The 22682-nt window shown below is 39.4% G+C and overlaps 1 protein-coding gene across 5 annotated transcripts in view; it reads left to right on the forward strand.

Annotated features, from left to right (window-relative positions):
* septin6 (septin 6) overlaps positions 1 to 22682 on the forward strand; it is a 37811-nt gene continuing 15129 nt past the window's right edge. For 3 of the 5 annotated variants that reach the window (XM_004916875.4, XM_004916874.4, XM_012969340.3), the window contains exons 1-9: positions 1 to 354; positions 8088 to 8202; positions 11939 to 12134; positions 13212 to 13398; positions 14709 to 14870; positions 17072 to 17168; positions 19071 to 19239; positions 20319 to 20451; positions 21549 to 21739. In XM_004916875.4, coding sequence (XP_004916932.1) covers positions 325 to 354; positions 8088 to 8202; positions 11939 to 12134; positions 13212 to 13398; positions 14709 to 14870; positions 17072 to 17168; positions 19071 to 19239; positions 20319 to 20451; positions 21549 to 21739 — 1280 coding nt within the window. In that variant the 5' untranslated portion in view covers positions 1 to 324. The remainder of the gene's footprint in view (positions 355 to 8087; positions 8203 to 11938; positions 12135 to 13211; positions 13399 to 14708; positions 14871 to 17071; positions 17169 to 19070; positions 19240 to 20318; positions 20452 to 21548; positions 21740 to 22682) is intronic. The other 2 variants (XM_004916876.4, XM_004916877.4) reach the window with 1 other exon arrangement.

The following is a 22682-nucleotide window of genomic DNA, read 5'->3' on the forward strand; positions in this document are numbered from 1 at the left end:
TCTCTCATTCCCCCCCACCCCAATACACAAGCGCCACAGCTTCATCCACAGCAAGCAAGTGGAATCCTAATGACATTTTCATTGAGGGGTAGTGCCATTGATTGTGTGTAGCGCCCACCCCCTCCATCTCCTCTCTCACAAACACCCCCAGAGCACAATGCGGCGAGCGTTAGGGACAGAACAGAGCGCTTAGTCTGTGATGTATCGTTCTAGAGCGCACTAGCGAGCGCGGATCCCCCTTCTCTTTGACTTGGTATAACCCACATTGTAACAGTTTCTCTTTGTCGGTCGGTTTCCTGTTCAGTTTTCTTTGAGGGACTGAGTATGGCGGCTACGGAGATTGTGCGACAGATGGTGAGTAGAAATGATGGAGGGGGTGGGTGCAATTACCGCTTCCTTTTCCATTCTCATTCCCAGCCACCATGAATTGTGCGGGGTATCTAGCCTGCATCAGGTACACAGCCAGCAGCATCACTGCTCCAATCCTGCTGCTGTATGGGCAGCGCTGTATGGGCTGCAGGGAGCCTGTTCTCCCATTGTATTCAGCAGCACACAGGCTTGGAGACAGGAGCCACAAGGCAGCTGCTCTCTGTGTGCTGGAGACAAGCAGCAAGTGCAGGGCGTTGGCACCAAGTGTGCAGTGGGTAGTAGGTGCAGTCTCTGGGATGATAGGGCTGCATTATCTTCATCATGGGCAATATAGTGCGTACAGCAATACATTGTACTTGCATTGTGTATGGGAGCTGCCATACTGATTGCTCATTACACATGAGAGATGTCATCCATAGAAACAGCCCCAGGTGGCAAAATATTGTGAAATATAAGCTGGTCATATGTGCTGTAGTTAAACAGTTTGTCAGATATTTTTGCTTTGGTGATGTCCCCCCCACATAACCCCTGAAATGGTAATTTTGGGCTACATTCTAGTATAAATTAAAGGACAAGTAAAGTGAACTCACTGGGGATGTCAATGTGTTACGTACCTCCCAGTGAGTATAACTGCTAAACTTAATGTGGCCAGGGGTACTGTTACTGCCCCAGCAATCATCTTGACATCTTGACTTGTGCAGTAGAGTAAATATTGGAACTATAACCTTAGTAAAGAACATTACTTTACTGTGCACGTACACTATCGGGAGTGCAATGGATCTCAGGGGCATCAGGAAAGATTGCAACACAGCGGAAACAGTAACCCAGGGTGGTTCACATATCAGTGGTCAGGAGTGCCAGCCTGGGGTCTCTGCTTAATGATTGTATTTATTGGGGGTGCCTAGCACATTGGCAACCCAACTGAATTTCACTTGTCCTTTTAATACACATATTTAATGGTATTAAAGTTATTTGTAAATGTAATTTCAGTTCAAAGTAGTCTACTGTATGCACTAGCGGTTCTGGTTCATGTAGCAAGAGCCAGCTGATTTACAGACCTGTGAGGAAACATGCAAGGCTGACCTGCTCCATTGTTTCAACTTTTTAATTAATGTGAAGCCCTTCGTAACTTGCTGGCACTATATCAATAAATCATGAGGATGGTTATGTATATTTGGAAAGTTGCTTGAACTACATTTCCTTTTAATAGGCAACATTATATGTTTCGGTTTGCATCTCGTTTAAGTGGCTGATTCAGTTTTATTACTAATAGGTGGTAGCCCAGCACTTGAAATGGCCACAGAACTATATAAAGGATGAGTTTCTCGCTTGGTGCCCTACACATAAGTCTGATGTCTGTCTGTTTTTAAGTAGAAAATCTAGTTTGGGTATCACCACCAGTAATAATTTGCCTTCCTGGGCACTGGTACCTAATAATGCACCAGTGAGTGAATGTAACTTATACCTGTTAAGTTTTCCCTAGCGTGGCACTGAAACATTAGTAAAATGTGGCCTTGCATCATTTTTCTGTTTGAAGTGAATTTGCCAGTAAGATAATGATTGAGTAGGCAATACATAGCAAAACATATTAGGATAATTTTGGAATGCTACCAGTATTTACAAGGATCTCAATGATTCATTACACCAGAGTAGTTCCAGTGCCCCAGAGTCCAATGGCTGCACCCTGTACACTACTTTAAATTACACTTGATATTCCACATGCAGATGCTAGGCTTGAGGGCAGTTGCTGGCCCATAAAAAATCTTTAACTTCTGAAATGTTGACATTGCTAATAGAGACAGTTTGGAACTTGGCAGTGCACTCAGTAGTTCATTTCTTTGCATTTTTGTAACCTACCACCTGGCAACTGAAATCCTGCTGCTCCTACGTGTCCTCCCACAGTTGTTTAGTGCAATGCTAGCAGAGCAGGATTTAAGGAACTACTTGTTTGTAAGGTGGCTTTTTGTGGTGATGCCATGCTGATAATCGCTTCACTGTGACCCATTCTATTGTTATTATCTGTTGCTGAAGAATGTGCGTATGTGTTCTTGATTATACCATGTCAGCAAATTGCAATGGGTATAGCTTAAATTGCCAGATTTACTAATTAGAAAAGGTGTCTGGATACTTCTGGCCAAATAGAATAAATATCTGCCAATTTTTCACCCTTTAATAAATATACCTCTAACCACTTATACAGGTGAATAGAGAACTAGGGAATTCCCTGATGACCAGAGTTAAGCTCCATTTTCACCCTTTGATAATCGTGTAACTGCTGCTTACCCATGTGTTCCTTAGTAGGGTCCCTTGATAATTAACTGTGTGTGTGGCTGCCCAAACTTTCAGAGTCAGATCATTTAGGAAGCTTCCACTATGCAGTCATGCCTAACTTTTTAAGTACGAAGATCCTGAAAGCTTGGCAGCCAATAATTCCCCATTGTAAATGAAACCCTCAGGAAAGTGGGGCCTAAGCATTATGGTGCTTTTTTATTACCTGTCAGTATCTCTTTAACTGAAGCTGGAGAGTTTTATACTTGCGTTTATTCACAATATTGGTTGTTATAGGGATGCTTTATATCCCATTTCTAAAGAAAAGTGTGTTTTTAACTGCAGAAAGGAAAAAACGATCTAAAAGTAATAACAATGACAAGAATACAACAATTCTGTCTCATGGAAACATCCAGCATTACTTGTAAATCTAAACCACTGACCTTGCAGTCCTTTATAATCAGTTCAGAGAGGAGGACCTGGTAGTAGCAATATGCCTGGGGAGGAATATGGATTGTGTTGACCTTATGCAGAGTTGGCCAGTGGTAAATTATCTCTAAACAACAGCAAATAAAGCACAGGGCCACATTTATCTATAGATTATAATGGGTTAGTGTATTGCTGCTGCTGCTGTTTAACCCATTCATTACACTGCTGTAGATTGAAACCCCATTGCTCTCTTTATAGTCTATAGGATAAATGTACTTATGTGGTCCCCCTGACACTTGACTAGCATGTCTAGCATTCTTCGAGAAATGGACACCAAGAATATTTAGACTGCTTCAAATATGCAGATTATATGTGGCCAAAGACCTAAACAGCAGTACAGATTACTCCAAGCCAAGCCGACACATGAGGAGAGGAAGTATCTTATAATAAGCGAATACCCTAGGCCTAGACATAAACATTTGATTTTTGGTAAAGTATTTGTGCTTTGCAAATCTGACAGTTCTTATGGGCTGAAAATGAATGAATAGGCACTGGGATAATGAAAGCTCAAAATCTTTGTAAATGGTAACCCCATTGGGGGGTAAGTATAGTTGTTGAAAAATATCTAGAGCAGGGGTCCCCAAACTTTTTTACCCATGAGCAACATTTAAATGAAAAAAAGTTAGCCACTGGTTGGGAAAGACTGATCTAGAGGTTCTGTCACAACTAAAGATGATCATTTTTTGGCTCGATTTCCTAAGAATGTCAGGTAAGCTGTGAAATGACCTACAATTATGTTGCATCTCTCAGCGGATGTGAGATGTGGTAAAATAATAACTTCAGCTAGCTTTATAACAGGAAATGTTGGGCTGACATTTATTGCATTGGTTTTTAGTGGCTGCATCTTATCCACACAGGAAATTTTCATTATGATAACCTGTCTCACAAACTATTTCTTACTGATTTTCTTTTCTTTTATTTACTGTCTTTGGGACATAGCTCATCACAAGCCTGACTTCTTTTGTACAAATATATTGGATAAACCTTGGGGTTTTTTTTTGTTTTTCTTTTGGTCACTGCCTAACCATTGATTTTGGGGGAAGGGGAGTAGGAGATCCCCACACTTGCACATTGCCAGTGCCTATCCAGCTAAAATGCAGACTCAGCAAGCACTCCGAAACCTGTCAGATTTGAACAAAGGCTGATGCATGCACTTGGGCATATGAGCATATATTAATGTTCTTCAGTTGGACTTAATTGTATCCAAATGCTAATTGGGTTATAAGAGCACATCCATCATGATGTGACCGGCTATACCCTTAAGATCCTGGTCTAGTCCTTATTTGAATGTTTGGTTTTATCTCCACCTTGCCTTCTGTAGCAATAGCACAGATCAGCCAGGCAGAGAGCTTTTGTCAGACCTACATGGGTTTGTTGGCTGTGCTATGAATCACAGGCTGGAGTAGGAATTTGCAGGGTGATGCAGACTGTTTGGTCAAGCAGTGTAATTCTTGGAGATACTGCCTGGAAGAACTGTGATCAGACTGCTACCCAGCAATAACTGTATTTCTACTTGCAAAAAAAGAATAAAAATGTTTTACATGTTGGAAACGTATCTCCAAATTTATTTACAATGTAGCTATTCTTAGCTTTTCTATTCTAATTTACTGTTGCTATGCATTGTCTGTTCTCAAAGCCAGCAAACTGATGCACAAGTAGAAAAGTGTATATGCAGAACACATTGTGCAAATACATATACATGCACGCATGCATATGGCTCCGCTAAACCTTTCAACTACCTGGATCTTCCATCTTACACGTTGGCATTGCCTGAAGTTAACAAAACAGTGCAGCCTTTGCCTTAGATATTGTTACTGCATTTCCTATGAAATCATGTATGTTTTTTTTAATAAGTATAGCAGCTTAGCCCACTTCGAACCAAGCCTTTAACTTCATAAGGGCAAGGGTGCGCAAAGTATAGGGTCTGCTTCTCTCCCCCCTGAGTTTTGTAGGCAGTCGGAGAGAAGCAGATCCTCTTTTACACGCTCCAGTATATAGCTGAACTGTCAGGCACAACGTCTGTCATTGCAACTACACACTGGAGCAAATAAGAGTGGATTTGCTTCTCTCCTCCTGCCTGCAAATGTAGGTGGAGAGAAGTGGACCCTATGCTTAGGGGCATATTTATTATAATTTTTAGGCCAACATCACCGGTGATGTTGCCCATAGCAACCAATCAGGTTTTCGCTTTTTCAGACTTGTAAGTGACCATTGAAATTGAATTGCTCATTGGTTGCTGTGGGCAACATTACTGGTGATGTTGGCTAACACACCATAATAAATATGTCTCTTAGTGTGTCCTTGCCCTTAGTGTAGATGTTAATATTAATTAGACTACATAAATTTAGAATCTCTTTGATTCTAAATTGGAAATAGAAAAAAACTTTAAAGGGGTAGTTCACCTTTAAATTAACCTAGTCAGTAATATTCTAAGAACATTTTTTGAATTATTAAACTTGTTGTTTTGCAACTCTCAAGTTTGGAATTTCAGCAATAATTGAAAGATAGAATAGGTAGACAAATGTTTTAAAAATCACAAAAAATGTATAATATAATTAAAAATCTGCTATATATATTATAATTACACGTGGATTATTGTAGGCTTTTATTTTAAGTGAAATTAGTCACCATGCACACATAATATTTAAAAAATGAATTAGTTGAAGTCTTTGAAGATGAAAGCTTAGGGTGACATCAGGCACTGCTCCCCCTTTCTTTAGATGCTTGTGCTGGTGAAGTGAAATGCGCAGTTACAGCTTTCTGTAATCGTGCCCATGTGCAGTTCCGTTTGGAACTGATGACATACATGCAAATGAGCTTGTCTGTGCATCATCAACGCAGAGCAGATCCACTGGCAAAACCAATATAGTGTGCACAAATATAGCAACAGGGTCTTCTTTGGAAAGCAGAGCAATCTGCTTAAATTATATGTAGCTTTATAAATGTAGTGGTTCCGGTTGAAGAGATGGGTATGGAATTTTGATTGATTGATATTTTTCCTAATATGTATACTTTATACTCTTTCTTTGTACAGTGGTTGATCCTTTTACCTCCTTGTTGCCTTGAGCATACCACTACCACTAATTTCCCTGTACCTCAGGCACCAAAACCTGAGGGCATGGGCATGCTTTTGCAGACTTTTTAGAGACTGCGCTTCTCTAAAGGGCCACGGCCTAGCATAAAGGAATGTTAACTCCATCTCAGGCAGTACTGTACATATATGTAGGTGTATTAGGTTAAGGATCTCAATGTACCATCTGAAGGCCTCATTCATTGTATACTGCAATGAGTTTCATTATTTGGGCTTATGGCAGACCTTGCTGGCAGTATTCCTGCTACCCCTTGCCAGTTGCATGGAGAACAAGCCTACTCCACCCTGTCATACCTGTTCCCCAGGACAGGCTTTTGCTGCATCAATGACGTACAGATCACATAAAAAGCCCAGGTGTTTTCATTGACCTTGTTGGGCCCACTCTGCATATGAAACTGCAGGGTCACAAGGGTAGCAATGCTTATTACTGATGATCCCCTGTGTGCCATGATTTGGGAGGCTGTGGGAAAAGAAGCATTGCAAAAAATAGTTGAATGGAAGCTTACTATAAGGTTATAATATCACATGTCATAAGGGACTGTGTTACTCTTTATGGTTGAACTACATAACTTATCCCTTTAAAAAAGGAAGGTAATGGCTTGCTCTACAACTGGTTCATGATCTACAGAATATTCTGTTCCTCTGATAACTAAAATAGACTAGTTCCCAGTTCTCCCTCAAGCTTTGTCTGCCGTGATCATTGAGTCATAATTTGTAGGAAGCAGTGCTCAAACTCTGCATGGGGAACTTATGTGAAATGATATCAAAGGACAACTTGTATTAGTGTCTATGCTGTTTCAGTGTTAAAAATATTTTCGAACTTAAAAAGCTAGTTTGAAAAGGTTGGGGGCAAGGTTGAGTTAACAAGCAAAAAATCTGACAGTTTGTAGGTCACTGCCTAACAGTGACCTAATTGTTATAGAGCAGTTGCTTCCTCCTGTAAAACACTCATTTTCACAGTGACACTGATTGAGTGATACCCAATAATTTGTCAATCTATATATTATAGAATCTCTGGTTTGATAAAAAATTGTGCAAGTGTGTGTACATTACAATAGTGCTGTGTAACTTCCAATGTATATTTTATCAACAGTGCATATGATACTGGTTTGCAAAATAAAGAAACAAAGACTGTAAAAGTTTCAATGTAGACTATTGTGTTTTGTACATTTCCAGGAAACACCGAACAGCACTTGGGGAATTTTTATTAGAGTGCAAAAGTTAACATTTGGAGTATGCTATGACACCTGCAATTTACTAAAGGCAGAGTATGACAAGTTTTGGTGAATTAACTTTGAATATTCACATTAGCCAGGTAAAATTTCTCTAGTAAAAAACTTCAAATTTTCAGCAAATTTCCAAGAGCGCAATAACTAATTTTTGCCAAGAGAGATTTTGTCTGGTTCAGGCTGGCCAACTACCATTATAAAGATAAAGCAGTTGCCTCACGGAAACTTTGGGCGACTTATGAAAGCCAAAGCAATGCATATGTTTTCCCAGCGCCGTTTTACATTATTGCCAGTGGAAAAGCATTCAGAGGAGATCAATTGCCACTGCTAGAGGAAATTGATCATATGGCAACTAATCTTGTGTGTCATTGCTCTTAGTGGGCTGGTGGGGGGGGGCTATTTGGGCCTCTGTGTACTTAAAAAGGCCAGGGCCTATTTTAAATCCTAGTCCAGGCCTGCTTTCAATGTAGAAATATGTCTGATGTATTGAGTTAGATGATAAGAAAATTCACACTTTGGTAAATATGGCGAATTGCACCAAAAGATAAAGTATTTCTCTTCAAGCACATTGTGAACTGATTTCCAGCATAACTCCGTCATAAACTTGATGTTCACCTCTCTATTGCTTGTTCTTATTTTAGGGTGAAGGGTGCCGCAACCTTCCTCTTTCGGCCCATGTGGGATTTGACAGCTTGCCCGACCAGCTGGTTACCAAATCAGTTAACCATGGCTTTTGTTTTAACATTCTCTGTGTGGGTGAGTATATACAGAACCACTGGCTGTGTTAGGAGAGGCACTGATCCAATGGCCTGTGTGTGTGTGTTTATGAATAGTTTGGCTGCCCTAGTCAAAGGAAAATTATTTCTTTAGCGATGCTGAAACTGGAGCCATTCAATAGCCGGACATAGATGAATACAATGTATTGTAGAAGCTGCAGTGTGCCAAGTATAACTAAGCTTAATATAATTTCTCAAGCTGGGGCTTTTTTAATGGGAATATGGACTGACATTGTCTTTATTTGGAAAATAAAATGTTTGTCATAAAGAAAAAAAGACCTGCTGCACATTTTACTGTTTCTAATAATATTTTTATATAAGTGTGCTGTAAGTTGTGCTGTAAGTCTGTCCTGTAAAGTTTAAATCTGGTTTGGAGAACCTACAAATATTTATGAGGAAGGACAGAAAATGTCTTGTTAGTAAATGAAAATGCATGGTGTGTAAAAAAACAAAGACTACCGGAAAAATAATGTAATTAAGCTATTGTAAGCTTTTGTGTGTAAAGTAATGTATATCTTGATACTTGTAGCTTTGTCCACTTCCTTCCTTTTAAAAAAGGGGGGGAGGTTAGAACCTGCAGAGCTCAAAGCCAGTGGACCCTTTTTTAAAGTTTTGTTTGCAAGTTCCCAACCCCAGACATGCATAAGCCACAGTTTTTTCTTAAAGTGATACTGATGGTAAAAAACTACTAAAAGTTACCTATAGGTCATGTTGATTATTTTTTACTGATTGGGCTGCTTTTGTAAGTAATTGTTACTTAAAGTACCTAAACCTGACTGTTTTGCCAACCTGACTGTCCCTTCTCAGCCTGTCAGTTACAGCTTCTAATGCTAACGGACTTCTGCTGCACAAATATGGCAGCCCCCTTATACAGGAACGTAAAGAGTAAATAAGTAATGTAATAGCATCGGATAAATACTTTTATGGCAAAATTATCAATAGCATGCAAATACAATATTGTAATGAATGTAAAAAAGGTTTAATTTCTGATGTCAGTATCTATTTAATTCCCTCAGGTGTATATAGTGGCATTGTTAAATTTGTTAATTCCACCAATTATTTACTCAACCATGAGGATAAATGTATTTATTTGCAGCTTTAGGGACCCACTGTGACCCCCTAGCTCTGGTTGTCATCATAACATTTATAGAGGTAACAAGGCGGGGTATTTACGAAGAGAGCACTAAGACCAATTTAGGGTAATATGTGCTGGGCTAGTACATTAGCTACCATTCTTCATAGGTAGTGTACTGCAAGATAAGTGGCTGATTTTCTGTGTTTGAGATATTCATCTTACTTCATTTGTTGAGTAATGAACCAGTGTGTTTTAAATAAAAATTCTTTATCAAGACACTCACCCATTTCTATTGTAGTTCATAAATAGGTGTTACACATGATATGGCATCGCTCACATTATCAGTACAGGTATAGGACCCATTATCCAGAATGCTCAGGATAATGAGCTGAGCGCTGTGATTGCCAAGCCTCTTCACATAATTTTTCAGGATTCGTTGAGGTTTGGCATGGTGCCGAGAGACTGGCGGATTGCTAATGTGGTGCCGTTATTTAAAAAGGGATCTCGTTCTTAGCCTGAAAACTATAGGCCTGTTAGTCTGACATCAGTAGTAGGAAAGCTTCTGGAAGGGGTAATAAGGGATAGGATAGTTGAATACATTGCAGTTCACAATACTATTAGTTTGTGCCAGCATGGTTTTATGCGTAACAGATCTTGCCAGACTAATTTAGTTGCCTTTTATGAGGAGGTGAGCAGGAACCTTGATGCTGGAATGGCAGTTGATGTCATCTACTTAGATTTTGCTAAAGCGTTTGATACAGTACCTCACAGAAGGTTAATGATCAAATTGAGGAATATTGGCCTAGAACATAATATTTGTAATTGGATAGAGAACTGGCTGAAGGATAGAGTACAAAGAGTGGTGGTAAATGGAACATTTTCTAATTGGGCCAGTGTGGTTAGTGGAGTACCGCAGGGGTCAGTCCTTGGTCCCTTGCTTTTTAACTTGTTTATTAATGACCTGGAGGTGGGCATAGAGAGTACTGTTTCTATTTTTGCTGATGACACTAAATTGTGCAAAACTATAAGTTCCATGCAGGATGCTGCCGCTTTGCAGAGCGATTTGACAAAATTGGAAAACTGGGCAGCAAACTGGAAAATGAGGTTCAATGTTGACAAGTGCAAAGTTATGCACTTTGGTAGGAATAATATAAACGCGAACTATCTACTGAATGGTAGTGTGTTGGGGGCATCCTTAATGGAGAAGGATCTAGGGGTTTTTGTAGATCACAAGTTGTCTAATTCCAGGCAGTGTCATTCTGTGGCTACTACAGCAAATAAAGTGCTGTCTTGTATAAAAAAGGGCATTGACTCAAGGGATGAGGACATATTTTTGCCTCTTTATAGGTCCCTGGTAAGGCCTCACCTTGAGTATGCAGTGCAGTTTTGGGCTCCAGTCCTTAAGAAGGATATTAATGAGCTGGAGAGAGTGCAGAGACGTGCAACTAAACTGGTAAAGGGGATGGAAGATTTAAGCTATGAGGTTAGACTGTCGAGGTTGGGGTTGTTTTCTCTGGAAAAGAGGCGCTTGCGAGGGGACATGATTACTCTGTACAAGTACATTAGAGGGGATTATAGGCAGATGGGGGATGTTCTTTTTTCCCATAAAAACAATCAGCGCACCAGAGGTCACCCCTATAGATTAGAGGAACAGAGTTTCCATTTGAAGCAGCGTAGGTGGTTTTTCACGGTGAGGGCAGTGAGGCTGTGGAATGCCCTTCCTAGTGATGTGGTAATGGCAGACTCTGTTAATGCCTTTAAGAGGGGCCTGGATGAGTTTTTGAACAAGCAGAATATCCAAGGCTATTGTGATACTAATATCTACAGTTAGTATTACTGGTTGTATATATATAGTTTATGGATGTGAGTGTATAGATTGGTTAGTATAGGTTGTGTGCTGGGTTTACTCGGATGGGTTGAACTTGATGGACAATGGTCTTTTTTCAACCCTATGTAACTATGTAACTATGTAAGGGTGTTCCAGATAAGGGGTCTTTCCGTAATTTGGATCTCAATACCTTAAGTCTACTAAAAAATCAATAAAACATTAATTAAACCCAATAGGATTGTTTTGCATCCAATAAGGATTAATTATATCTTAGTTGGGATCAAGTACAAGGTTCTGTTTTATTTCTACATAGAAAAAGGAAGTCCGTTTTAAAATTCTGAATTATTTGATTAAAATGGAGTCTATGGGAGACGGGCATTCCGTAATTCGGAGCTTTCTGGATAACGGGTTTCCGGATAAGGGGTCCGATACCTGTATAATACATATCTTGTTCTTGTTGATTGAAATAATCTACAACCTGTAATTGCACATATACATATCTTTAGGATATCTGATGTGACAAATGTTGAATTGTTTGGGTCCACATTATGGAAAGAGATCCTCAGTTTAGTATCTCATTGGTTTTCTTATTTTGGTCCTATCGCTATTTAGGTGTTATTTAGATGTACCCATTAATGTACTTTGTAAATTCTTTACTCTAAAAAAGAGCAGGAGCTTATGCGCATGTGTGTATGTGGGCCTGTGCGTGCATATGTGTAGGTATATATAAATATACTGTATATATATATATATATAATATATATATGTACATACATAAAAGTGTGACTGTTCTGTTTTTGTGTTTTTATTTAGGTGAGACTGGCCTTGGTAAATCTACATTGATGGACACCTTGTTTAATACCAAGTTTGAAAGTGAGCCCAATTCACATTCACAACCAGGAGTGCAGCTTAAATCCAGCACATATGATCTTACAGAGAGTAATGTACGTCTGAAACTGACAGTTGTTAACTCAATTGGTTTTGGGGACCAGATTAACAAAGAAGACAGGTAAGAAGTCCTCATGGCCACTATTGTTCTTGAAAGGGGAGGTATACAGTGTATGAAGGTTTTTTTCATGCAGTTGCTATTACTATTAGATTTGGTAACTGGCTCAGTTAGTATTGAAGTGTGTTTATTTTTAATGCTCTGGCTAAGAACTGGTGAAGCCACCTGAATGTTGAACACAAAATTAACGCAGACCCTAAAGATGGCCATACACTGGAAGATTTACTTGTTTGGTGAGGTTGCCATGCGATCAGATCTTCTCCTAATATGCCCACCTAAAGGTGGGCGATATTGGGCTAATTTGGTCATTTGGCACTAGGGCCAAACAATCTAATTTGAAAGATGGGCATAGGCGCTGTCAGATGGGGGCCTTATCAACAAGCCAATGGGGGCCTTATCAACGAGCCGATGCGGTCCCAGACCCCCATCAGGGGTGCCGCCACCTTAAGCAAAGCTACCTATTTAAGACTACACTGACATAAGTGCTTATTTGACCCTAGCCTAAGACTAAAAACATAATGGCAAGTATATACCTTATCCTGTCTTTTCCTCCAGTACAGTAATCAGTACCAACCAATCATAATCATAATTAGCTTTGTTAAGTGAGAGCAGTTTTCATTGGTTGCTGTAGATTACTGTAATGGTACAAAAGTGAACTTATGTTTGTAACTTTTTTGGCTATCTCCTAGTACCCTTGCTCCGTTAGTGGCAGTCATGTGTCTGCAGATAATATAGTCCTGGAAGGTTCATGGACTCATAAACATTTTCAGATGCAGCCGGAAAGTATTTAATATTGTTGCATTATTGTAACAAGGTTGCAGTGAGTGACATATTTGACATCTTTATAATATAAGTATTCCAGATATCCTATGAGCATTCACTTCAGATCTAAGCCTTGTTGCACTTTATGCTGGACCCGCCATCCTTTCTAAGGGGGGCTAGCCTATCACTTTGCAAACTGATTCCATAAGAACTAGTAAATTCATCCTTCACCACCCATTACTACATTGCTTGATTTAAAAGAAGCACAGATATTATTATATTCACATTAGTTTTTTTTTTCCTGCTCTCTTTATAAAGTTACAAATCTATCGTTGAGTTCATTGATTCCCAGTTTGAAGCTTACCTACAGGAGGAACTGAAGATTAAAAGAGTTTTTCATAACTACCATGACTCTCGTATCCATGCCTGTCTCTATTTTATTGCTCCCACCGGTCATTCTCTGAAGTCTCTTGACCTGGTAACAATGAAGAAACTGGATAGCAAGGTAGATGAACAAGATGGATATATATATATATATATATATATATATATATATATAACCTATTATAGCTATAAATGATAATGTAATTATGCCTTAGAATGTCATAATCTAATTAAAGGACATGTAAACCCTACATTTTCCTACAATGTATATAAGTTGGGCACATTTTCCCCACCCAAATCACACCATTTGCATTGCATATATAGAGTGATGAGTAGCCAGATACATTTTTTTTATGCTACCTATTATAATATCATTTTTAAAGAATGAATACATTGCTACAGTTTGGTTTATGGAGAAATGGTCTGAGTTCTTGTGGAGTCTACTGGGTGGCCTTGGACATCTCAATCTTCCTCGGGCAACAAATTAAAGTCTAAGCTCTGTGGGGGGACTCCGTTTTCTTGAATAGCTCAGAGGAAAGCATTTAAAGATCCTCTAATTTGGACAATTTGCCCTTTACTTAGCCATTGGACTACATCTGGCTGTTTAAAATATTCACCTTGGCCAATTATTGCATCATATTGGGATCCTTTTAGATTTATCTGTACATAGGATTGAAAAAAGACCAGAGTCCATCAAGTTCAACCCATCCAAGTAAACCCAGCACACACAACCCACACCTACCAGCTGCCTTCTACATTCATATGTTAACTGATCCACCTTTATGTGGGATCTCTTGCTAGAGACCCTGGTTTGAATCCCTGTGGCAACTTTTTGTAAACCTGAAGTCATACATGGGTCAGGAGACTGCTGATTAGTAAAGAGAGAGACCAGGGTGACAGATGATACCTGCTTGTATGGGCTAAGATGTGTAAAAAAAAAATAATAATAATACTATCAAAAGTGTATTGTATGTAAAAAAAATATTATGGCTTAAGACAGTGACTTGCATTGCAACTTTAAACAGAACTTTTGCCTCACACCAAACATGGTTATCTTCATCAAGTTCTCTTTTTAAGAAAACATATCCTATTACTTTTTACCATACTTTTTTGTGATCTTGCCAACTTTCACTTATCTAAAGTCAATAGATGACAATATAAGGGCAGTGCCAATTCTGGGGCTGCTGCTGCCCACCCTCTCCCACTCCGTGCTTACAACTTTAGAGTCGGATTGGGCAAGGAAGGGCTGCATCACTAGTGCAGAGAGAGCTATTACGCTTCTAACTTTGCCTTATAGCAGGAGCGGCTCTGTATAAGGGTCAGTGTTAATTTAGCTTACAAGCTAATCTTCCAGTATATAACCTGCTTAAAACTAAGAAGACAGAATCGTAAAGTGTAATGCTAACATGTTTCTTATTCATCATTATTTAGGTTAATATAATACCAATCATTGCTAAATCCGATGCCATTTCTAAGAGTGAGCTGACTAAATTCAAGATTAAGATCACAAGTGAGCTGGTTAGCAATGGAGTACAGATCTATCAGTTTCCCACAGATGATGAAACAGTCGCTGAAATAAATGGAACAATGAATGTAAGTGTTGTGTTTTTTTATCTTTAGAAGTAGGCCATTCACGTACCTCAGTGCTGTCCAACTTCTACGGTGCCGAGGGCCTGAATTTCTCTAGCATACATGGTGGAGGGCCGCTAATGGAAGCCAGTTTTTACCACTCCCCTTTTTGAAACCACACCCACTTCAAACCACACCTATTTTTTCACAATGGTGGTAGCACAGCAAAATCCCAAATGCTTAGTCCTTACTGTGGGGATATCAACCATCATTCATATGTGAAAGAATTATGTCATATTAAGATATACCCTTAAATTCCATATGCCTCTTCCTCCCCTGTGGATAGCAGAGCAACCCCCAGCACATAATTACACACCTTTGGGACCATTTAATGGCTATTTCCAACTGCTAACAAACTCCCACAACAAACCCCTGCCAGGTTCACCTTCCACAAGCAGCATAGGGCAGGCAGAGTATGGCACACACAGGCAGCACTCTGCCTGTCCTATGCTGTCTGTGTGTGCCATACTCTGCCTGTCCTACCATGCCTGTGTGTGCCATACTCTGCCTTCCCTATGCTGCCTCTGTGTGCCATACTTTGCCTGCCCTACCCTGCCTGTGTGCCATACTCTGCCTGCCCTACCCTTCCTGTGTGTGCCATACCCTCCCTGACCTATGCTGCCTGTGTGTGCCATACTCTACCTGCCCTATGCTGGCTGTATGTGCCATACTCTACCTGCCCTATGCTGGCTGTATGTGCCATACTCTACCTGCCCTATGCTGGCTGTATGTGCCATACTCTACCTGCCCTATGCTGGCTGTATGTGCCATACTCTACCTGCCCTATGCTGGCTGTATGTGCCATACTCTACCTGCCCTATGCTGGCTGTATGTGCCATACTCTGCCTACAGTACGTATGTCTGAGGTGTGAAGAAGTGAACAATGGGAGTGATTACAGTATGAGCCTGAGGTGTGAACACTGCAGGGGGTGAACAATGCAGAGATTAAAAGGTGTGAACAACACAGGGGATTACATATTTAAACAATACAGAGGGATTACAGCCTGAATCTGAGGTGAGAACCATGCAGGGGGCCAGTTAATCTCAGTACTGATACCATTTAATGCTTACTCAAAGGTAAACCATCAAAGCAGCCAGACAGGTGGGGGGCCACACAGAGGGGGGTCGCGGGCCGCATGCGGCCCGCGGGCCGCCAGTTGGACAGCACTGACGTACCTAATGAAAGGTTACCTATTGTCAAAAAAAATTTCCTTGCCTGGAGGTGCAGAGTAATAGAGCTCACACTCCTGTTTGGAAAAACAATAGATAACAGGTTAAAATTACTTTGAAAACAAATATTTGGCCACATTCAATTCCATGAAAAAAGAATGTTTTATGGTTTATTACGTGAAAACATATATAGGCATTATTCAGTTTGAGGAGGAAAAAATTGTCTCCAGTTTTTTCCTATAGAATTTGAGTTTTCATGTGATAAACGGCAAGATAATTATTTTATCATTGAATTGCACCTTACTCCATGGCAAAATCTGGAACTGAATTAGAAGATAAGCTTTTTTCATCAAATTAAATCTGGCCCATTTTGGGTGAAGACACATGGAGCATGCATCATGGTACCCAGTGGCGTTCGTAAACTGTGCTGGGCCCCCCCCACAAAAAAATCAGAGGAGCCCGGCGCTTAATGCAGGCCCTACTGCCCCTCATGTCCTCCCTCCCAGTCCGCTAGCTCTCAAGTGGGAGAGGCTATAGAGGAAGCAGACCCCGTGGTCTGCCACCCCCCTCCTTCCCCCATGACCATCGGGTCTGCTTTCTCTATAGTTATGCAACTAGTTACTAGTAACCATTTATAAAAAAAAAAAAAAATGACCCAACTAAAACATCCTATTTAATTTAACTTATATTGTTATATGGTAAATGCATTTTAAATAGAAGACAGGTATGTCAGTCCTATTTGCTTATGCTGAAGTTGTTAAGTGTGCAGCTAACACGGCACGGCAAGTGCAAACTAAATGTATACACTACAGCATTCTGGTTGCTCTTTACATTTATGTTTAGAGCTAAAATATATATATTATGCTTGATTCTAAGATGCCTGACAAAACAACAAATTCTATATGAATATGTTAATCTTTTCCATCAGTGTACCCACCTTATGTTTGGCATACTGCATGCCCAATAACAGGAACTCTTGCTTATCATTGTTACAGGCTCACTTGCCCTTTGCGGTAGTTGGCAGCACAGAGGAAGCAAAAATAGGAAACAAAATGATGAAAGTTCGGCAGTACCCCTGGGGAACTGTTCAAGGTAAGTTTAGAAATGGCCTAAATTTGCTTTTCTCTTCCTAGTCCGATGCACTGGTTGATTCTGCACACTTTCAGTGAAATGACAGAAGGGAGATTTTCATTCATCCAGGTCATAGTATATCTAGTATAAATAAATCTAAAGCAACTGAAGTTGTTAAGTAATCATTGAAGACGTTTCACTACTCACTTAAGCAGCTTCTTCAGTTCAACTGACTGGTATGGGAAGTCCTCAGAATATATACTCTTCCACTAATCCAATCACAATGGCGCTTTCACTTTCAGTGAAAGTGATCTTGAGACCCAAATAAAAGGAATGTAAGCTATTTATAAACAGGATAAAAAAATTCACTGTAACTGGCAGTAAAGTTCATATAAAATAGTTTTCAGTTATTTCTCTTCACTGCAGCTTTGCATCTTTTCTTTTTGTTTATTATTTGTTTTTTAATAATTAAACTTAATTTTCTTCCTCATAGCTCTATCCTTGTTATTACTTCCTTTTGTTTGAATTTGTACCTGTGGTGGAGGTGCATAAAAGGCTTTGGCTGGAATTATTGCTTTATATTCAAGGATACCAGTCACCTTAAAAACTGTTGTAGATTTGCCCTAAGCGGTTCACCAGATCATGGACCCTAAAAGCTATTGTTCCACAGGGATCCTGTGTACACACAAATATTCCAATGTTGTATAGAGCAGGCAGGTAGATGTGTGCTCTTATCCCCCATGTAAGGGTAGGCCACTGCATCCACTGTCATTGTGTGTGTAGTGATACTGACACGAAAAAACAACTTTTTAAAATACGAATCTACATAAAAAGTTGCCTATAGGTCGTGTTGATCATTTTTTGCTCATATGGCTGCTTTTGTAAGTAATTGTAACTTGAAATCTCAAAACCTGACTGTTTGGCCAACCTGACTGTCCCTTCTCAGCCTGTCAGTTATGGCTTCTAATGCTAACAGACATCTGCTGCACAAATATGGCCGCCCCCTCATAGAGGAACATGGGGGATCAGATAGGGAATGTAAAAGCTTGGACAAATACTTTTATGGCAAAATTATAAATATCATGCAAAGACAATGTTATGACAGATGTAAAAAAAGGTTTCATTTCTGGTGTCAGTATCACTTTAAGTCACAGGTCATTTTACTGAAGATAAAAACACTGCTGCACCTTGTCAGTAGCAGTAGACTTAATTTGGCAATTGACTTTTTATACCTTGCCAAACAGCTTAGGGAGTGCAAGGCATTACTGCTCACTACTCTTTTAAACTGAGGCCTTTGCCTTCTGACACCAGTATCCCTCTAATATGTATCAACTTGTGTATTATTTTATCGGTCTTCTGGCATCAGTGTTGCACTAGGCTGGAAGTTGACTGCTAAATTCACATCAGCTTCTCTATACCTTCATACATTGGTGAGCAGTTTCGGACCACTGCCTTGCTGTTGGCTGAATATGTTTTGAGGGTTGGCTATTTCAGGTGTACACAGGAAACTGAAGACCTTTAAAAACCCAGTGGCAAATTGGATGCCGACACATTTAAATCAATGACTGTTCTCCATAACATATACAGTCTGTTTTTCTAAACGTATAGCATTTTAGTGCCTAGTGCTGTAGCTTCTACAGTTCAGGGTCTCTTTTTGATCTGTGTGCAACATGGCAAGATAATACAAGCAAGTGACTCCTAATTAAAATAATGTTTTACCTTTTTATCCTTCCCTTCATCTCCATTGAAAGAAATTAGGGATAATAGCTTTTTACTAGATATAAGAGTGTTCCTAAAGTTTTGTAAACTTGATGCATACCATTGTTATCGTTAGTTTGAATGAGAACTTTAAATTCACAATTGTTTTCCGATTCCTTCTTGCTTCCCTTATGTCACTTACTGAAAAATATTTTATTTCTCTAGTTGAAAATGAATCTCACTGTGATTTCATCAAGTTGAGAGAGATGCTGATACGGGTGAACATGGAGGATTTACGTGAACAAACACACACACGTCATTATGAACTTTACCGAAGATGCAAATTGGAGGAAATGGGCTTTAAAGACACAGACCCAGACAGCAAACCATTCAGGTAGCAAAGCACCTCAGGGTTTTTATATAAAATCCTGATTTGTAGTGTTGCCTTTACAGAACAGTTTAGGTTTCTTGAGGATTTCAAGATCACAGTAAACTCTCAATTACAGTTTGTAAAAGTGAAATTACAGGCTGCTGCTGAAAAACAGCTTTTTGTAGCAGGAGGTACATAATTACTGTTTCTTTATTCTTAGAGAGCATTAGCAATTATACAAAGTATTGTGTGCAGAATATTCCTGGCACAGAAAATCATGGTCCTACAGGGATTACTCACTTCATTGGACTTATAAACAAAAATGCTTTAGTATAGAAATGGATTTATTCTTACTCTCTCTGTATATATGATGCCTTGCACTGAAAAATTGACTCATGTTCTGGATTTCAGTTATTGCGGTATGGCCATTCCAGGAAACTAAGTGGCTGTTTACTTAATAGAATTGCTAATACATTCTAATGTTTGATTGCCCAGAACAGTAGTGCTTTGTATATAAGTAAATGGTAATTGAACTATTGCTTATATGAAAACTTACATAACTATTTCAAACTGCATTTGAATCCCGAAGCGTCTGCTTCACAGTGGCAGCCTTTTCTGAACAATAGAATGGAAGAAAGCTTGTCGCACATGAACCTGTTTATTTAAGGTTTCCTTTTCTTGAAAGGTGACTGTCTTGCTAAGACAGAATGGTCAGCAAGTGGTCCCACACATTGATTTATGGTTGCTACAACAAGCAGCTTATGCTTTGGTGCCTCTCCAATTGAGACTCTGTGACCCATTCCTTTTCTATTTGTAAATGCAGCACCCCATGTTTTAAATTTTGAAGCTGCTTTTCCATTATCTGGCCAGTTGTGCTCAGACTGCTCAATAACTTTAGGTGCTGTGCATGTACATGTATTAAGTAACTGTATCACAGTTGTGTTGGCAGCCACAGCTACAAGGCTGGACACACAAAGCAATGCAAGTTAGAGGCACAAACAGCAAGAAAACTCAGCTGCTGGGGTTATTTTACCATTGGTTAACTAGCGAGCTGTAATCATGTTACCTTAGTTTCTTGCATCACCATTTAGATTCTCTTATAGTTTACAGGAGACCTATGAGGCAAAAAGGAATGAATTTCTCGGAGAACTGCAAAAGAAAGAAGAAGAAATGAGGCAGATGTTTGTTCAGAGAGTAAAAGAGAAGGAAGCTGAGCTGAAGGAGGCAGAAAAAGAGGTATTTTCCTCAGCTTGTTCTGTAAAATGTGTAGCCTTTACATTGCTTTTAGTTAGAGAACAACTATTGCAGAGACAGAACTAAATGCAATGGGCTGATTCACCTGCTTTGTGTTTCTTTTTCTCTGATGACGGTATTGGTGGCAATTTTGCTGTGTGTCTTGCTCTCTTAACTCTTATTTTTCTTCTTTTAGAAGAAAAATAAGAGGTAAGGGAGCAAGGCACATAGCAAAAAAATGATTAGCATGACCTATAGGTTACTTTTTATGTATATTCATATTTTGAAAAGTAGCTTTTTAGTGTCAGTATCACTCAGTATAATAAAAAGGCAATATTTCATGCAGGTTGTACACATTGTTAGTGGGATCACAACAAACCGTTCAGAGTTGGACTTGCCAAATTTGTATTTATTTCTGCTGGAATTTCCTAAGCTTCAAGTTTCTGCACATGACAGGCTTTTAAAATATCTTTTGCAGCTAGATTTGCTTTTAGATTTTGAGTTTGGGTTTGCTTGAATTCTGCAATGAAAAACTGGGAAAAAAAGCTGCCACCAATTCCTGATTGCCCAGCTGTTTGGCAGATTCAATGAAAGGATGGATGAAAGAGGATGAAATATCCTTTCTCCATCCAGCCACAGAAGCGGTATGATGAAACTGGCTCACCAAACATCATTAAGCCACTTTATAAAGGGTCAAGGGGTTAGGTACCATCCATATATAATGTTATGCTCTCTGTAGTGGTAGCACACTCGGAGGTTCTCCCACATTCTCCCAAATTGTTTTACAGCTTTTCCAGTAATGAGTATATCTAGGTCTTGATCCCCTTGCATATATAATGTTGGGGAAACTGTTGTGTTAGCAAAACAGTATTTGTATATGAAAAAAGAAGTTGGGGAGCAAATCAGTTTAAGAGGTAATGTGCATTTATGCTAAATTGCTATTACCTTTTTATGGTTGGTTTCATTTTTGAAGGCATTTCAAACTTGTACCCAGCATTGCATTTTTGCTGTTTATTTTCTAAATATTTAATAATGTTTTTGAATGGATTTTAAGATATAGATGTTCTTTTATACCTTGTGTTTTACACAACCCTTTGCAGCTCCATGAAAAGTTTGACCGCTTAAAAAAGTTACATCAAGAGGAGAAGAAAAAGCTAGAAGAAAAAAAAAAAAGCCTGGATGATGAGGTGAATGAATTTAAGAAAAGGAAGACTGCCGCTGAGTTATTGCAGTCACAAGCACAGCAGGCTGGGGGCTCACAGACCTTGAAAAAGGAGAAAGAGAGAAAGAAGTAAGTGCCTATTCTTTGCTTTTTTACTCAAAATACAGTAAACTTTAGGTGTTAACATTTTCATTATTAATGTTTTTATAGCTCAGTTTGAATAAGACATTCATTTTCTAGCTCAAGCTTCATCTTTCCACGGTCACCCTGCAGAAATACAGGGGAAAGTCCCTAATCCTCATCTGTTATTTGAGGGTCAAAGGAGCAGTAGATTTACAGCAGATGTAGTTCTGAGACCCATGGACTAGACTTAATGGTATGAAAAGTCTCTGAATGATCAAAGGAAATCTGATTTCTTTAGACAACAGTGGGATTTAAGATGGTCTTATACAGGCTAATATAACCTGCTGCTTCAGCCTCTCCAGTATATGGGCCTATATATAGTGCCTATCTGCAGATATCAGGAGAGCTGCAACTCGACAAATGAGTGGGCAGGTAGTGCTGAGGAGGAACTGCCTGTGGGTGTACACTGGGACCAATGATAATTTTGTGCAGATACCGGGGCTGTTCAAGTTATGTTGCTTAACATTCTAATCCAGTTGTTGGCCCAGGGACCAGCAAACCAGATCATCCAAATTTAGCCTACTGTGGTGGTACACTCACAAGACAAGCATATTTTTTTTTACCAGATTCATGTTCTGTTTTTATGCTGATATAGTCTTTTAGTTAAGACTGTATTCTGTTGCCTGTGATAAATCTTTACTACCATGGGCAACAAAACATCCTGTTTCCTTCCCACCGGCTAAAATGCAAAAAGCCGGTAAGGGAAGCATATGTGGCACTTCAGCTTTCCGAAGTAGCCCAAAGTTTTCACGCAAGGAAACTTTGAGCAACTTTGTGCTGCATATGTTTCATAACTGTTGATGTGCATGTATGCCAGTTGCTGTGTCGTCCACAGTAGTAAACGTTTATAGAGTATGACTAGCTGCAAAGCAAACGCGCCAAAATGCAC

The sequence above is a fragment of the Xenopus tropicalis genome, chromosome 8, assembly GCF_000004195.4.
Source record: "Xenopus tropicalis strain Nigerian chromosome 8, UCB_Xtro_10.0, whole genome shotgun sequence".
Lineage (NCBI taxonomy): Eukaryota > Metazoa > Chordata > Amphibia > Anura > Pipidae > Xenopus > Xenopus tropicalis.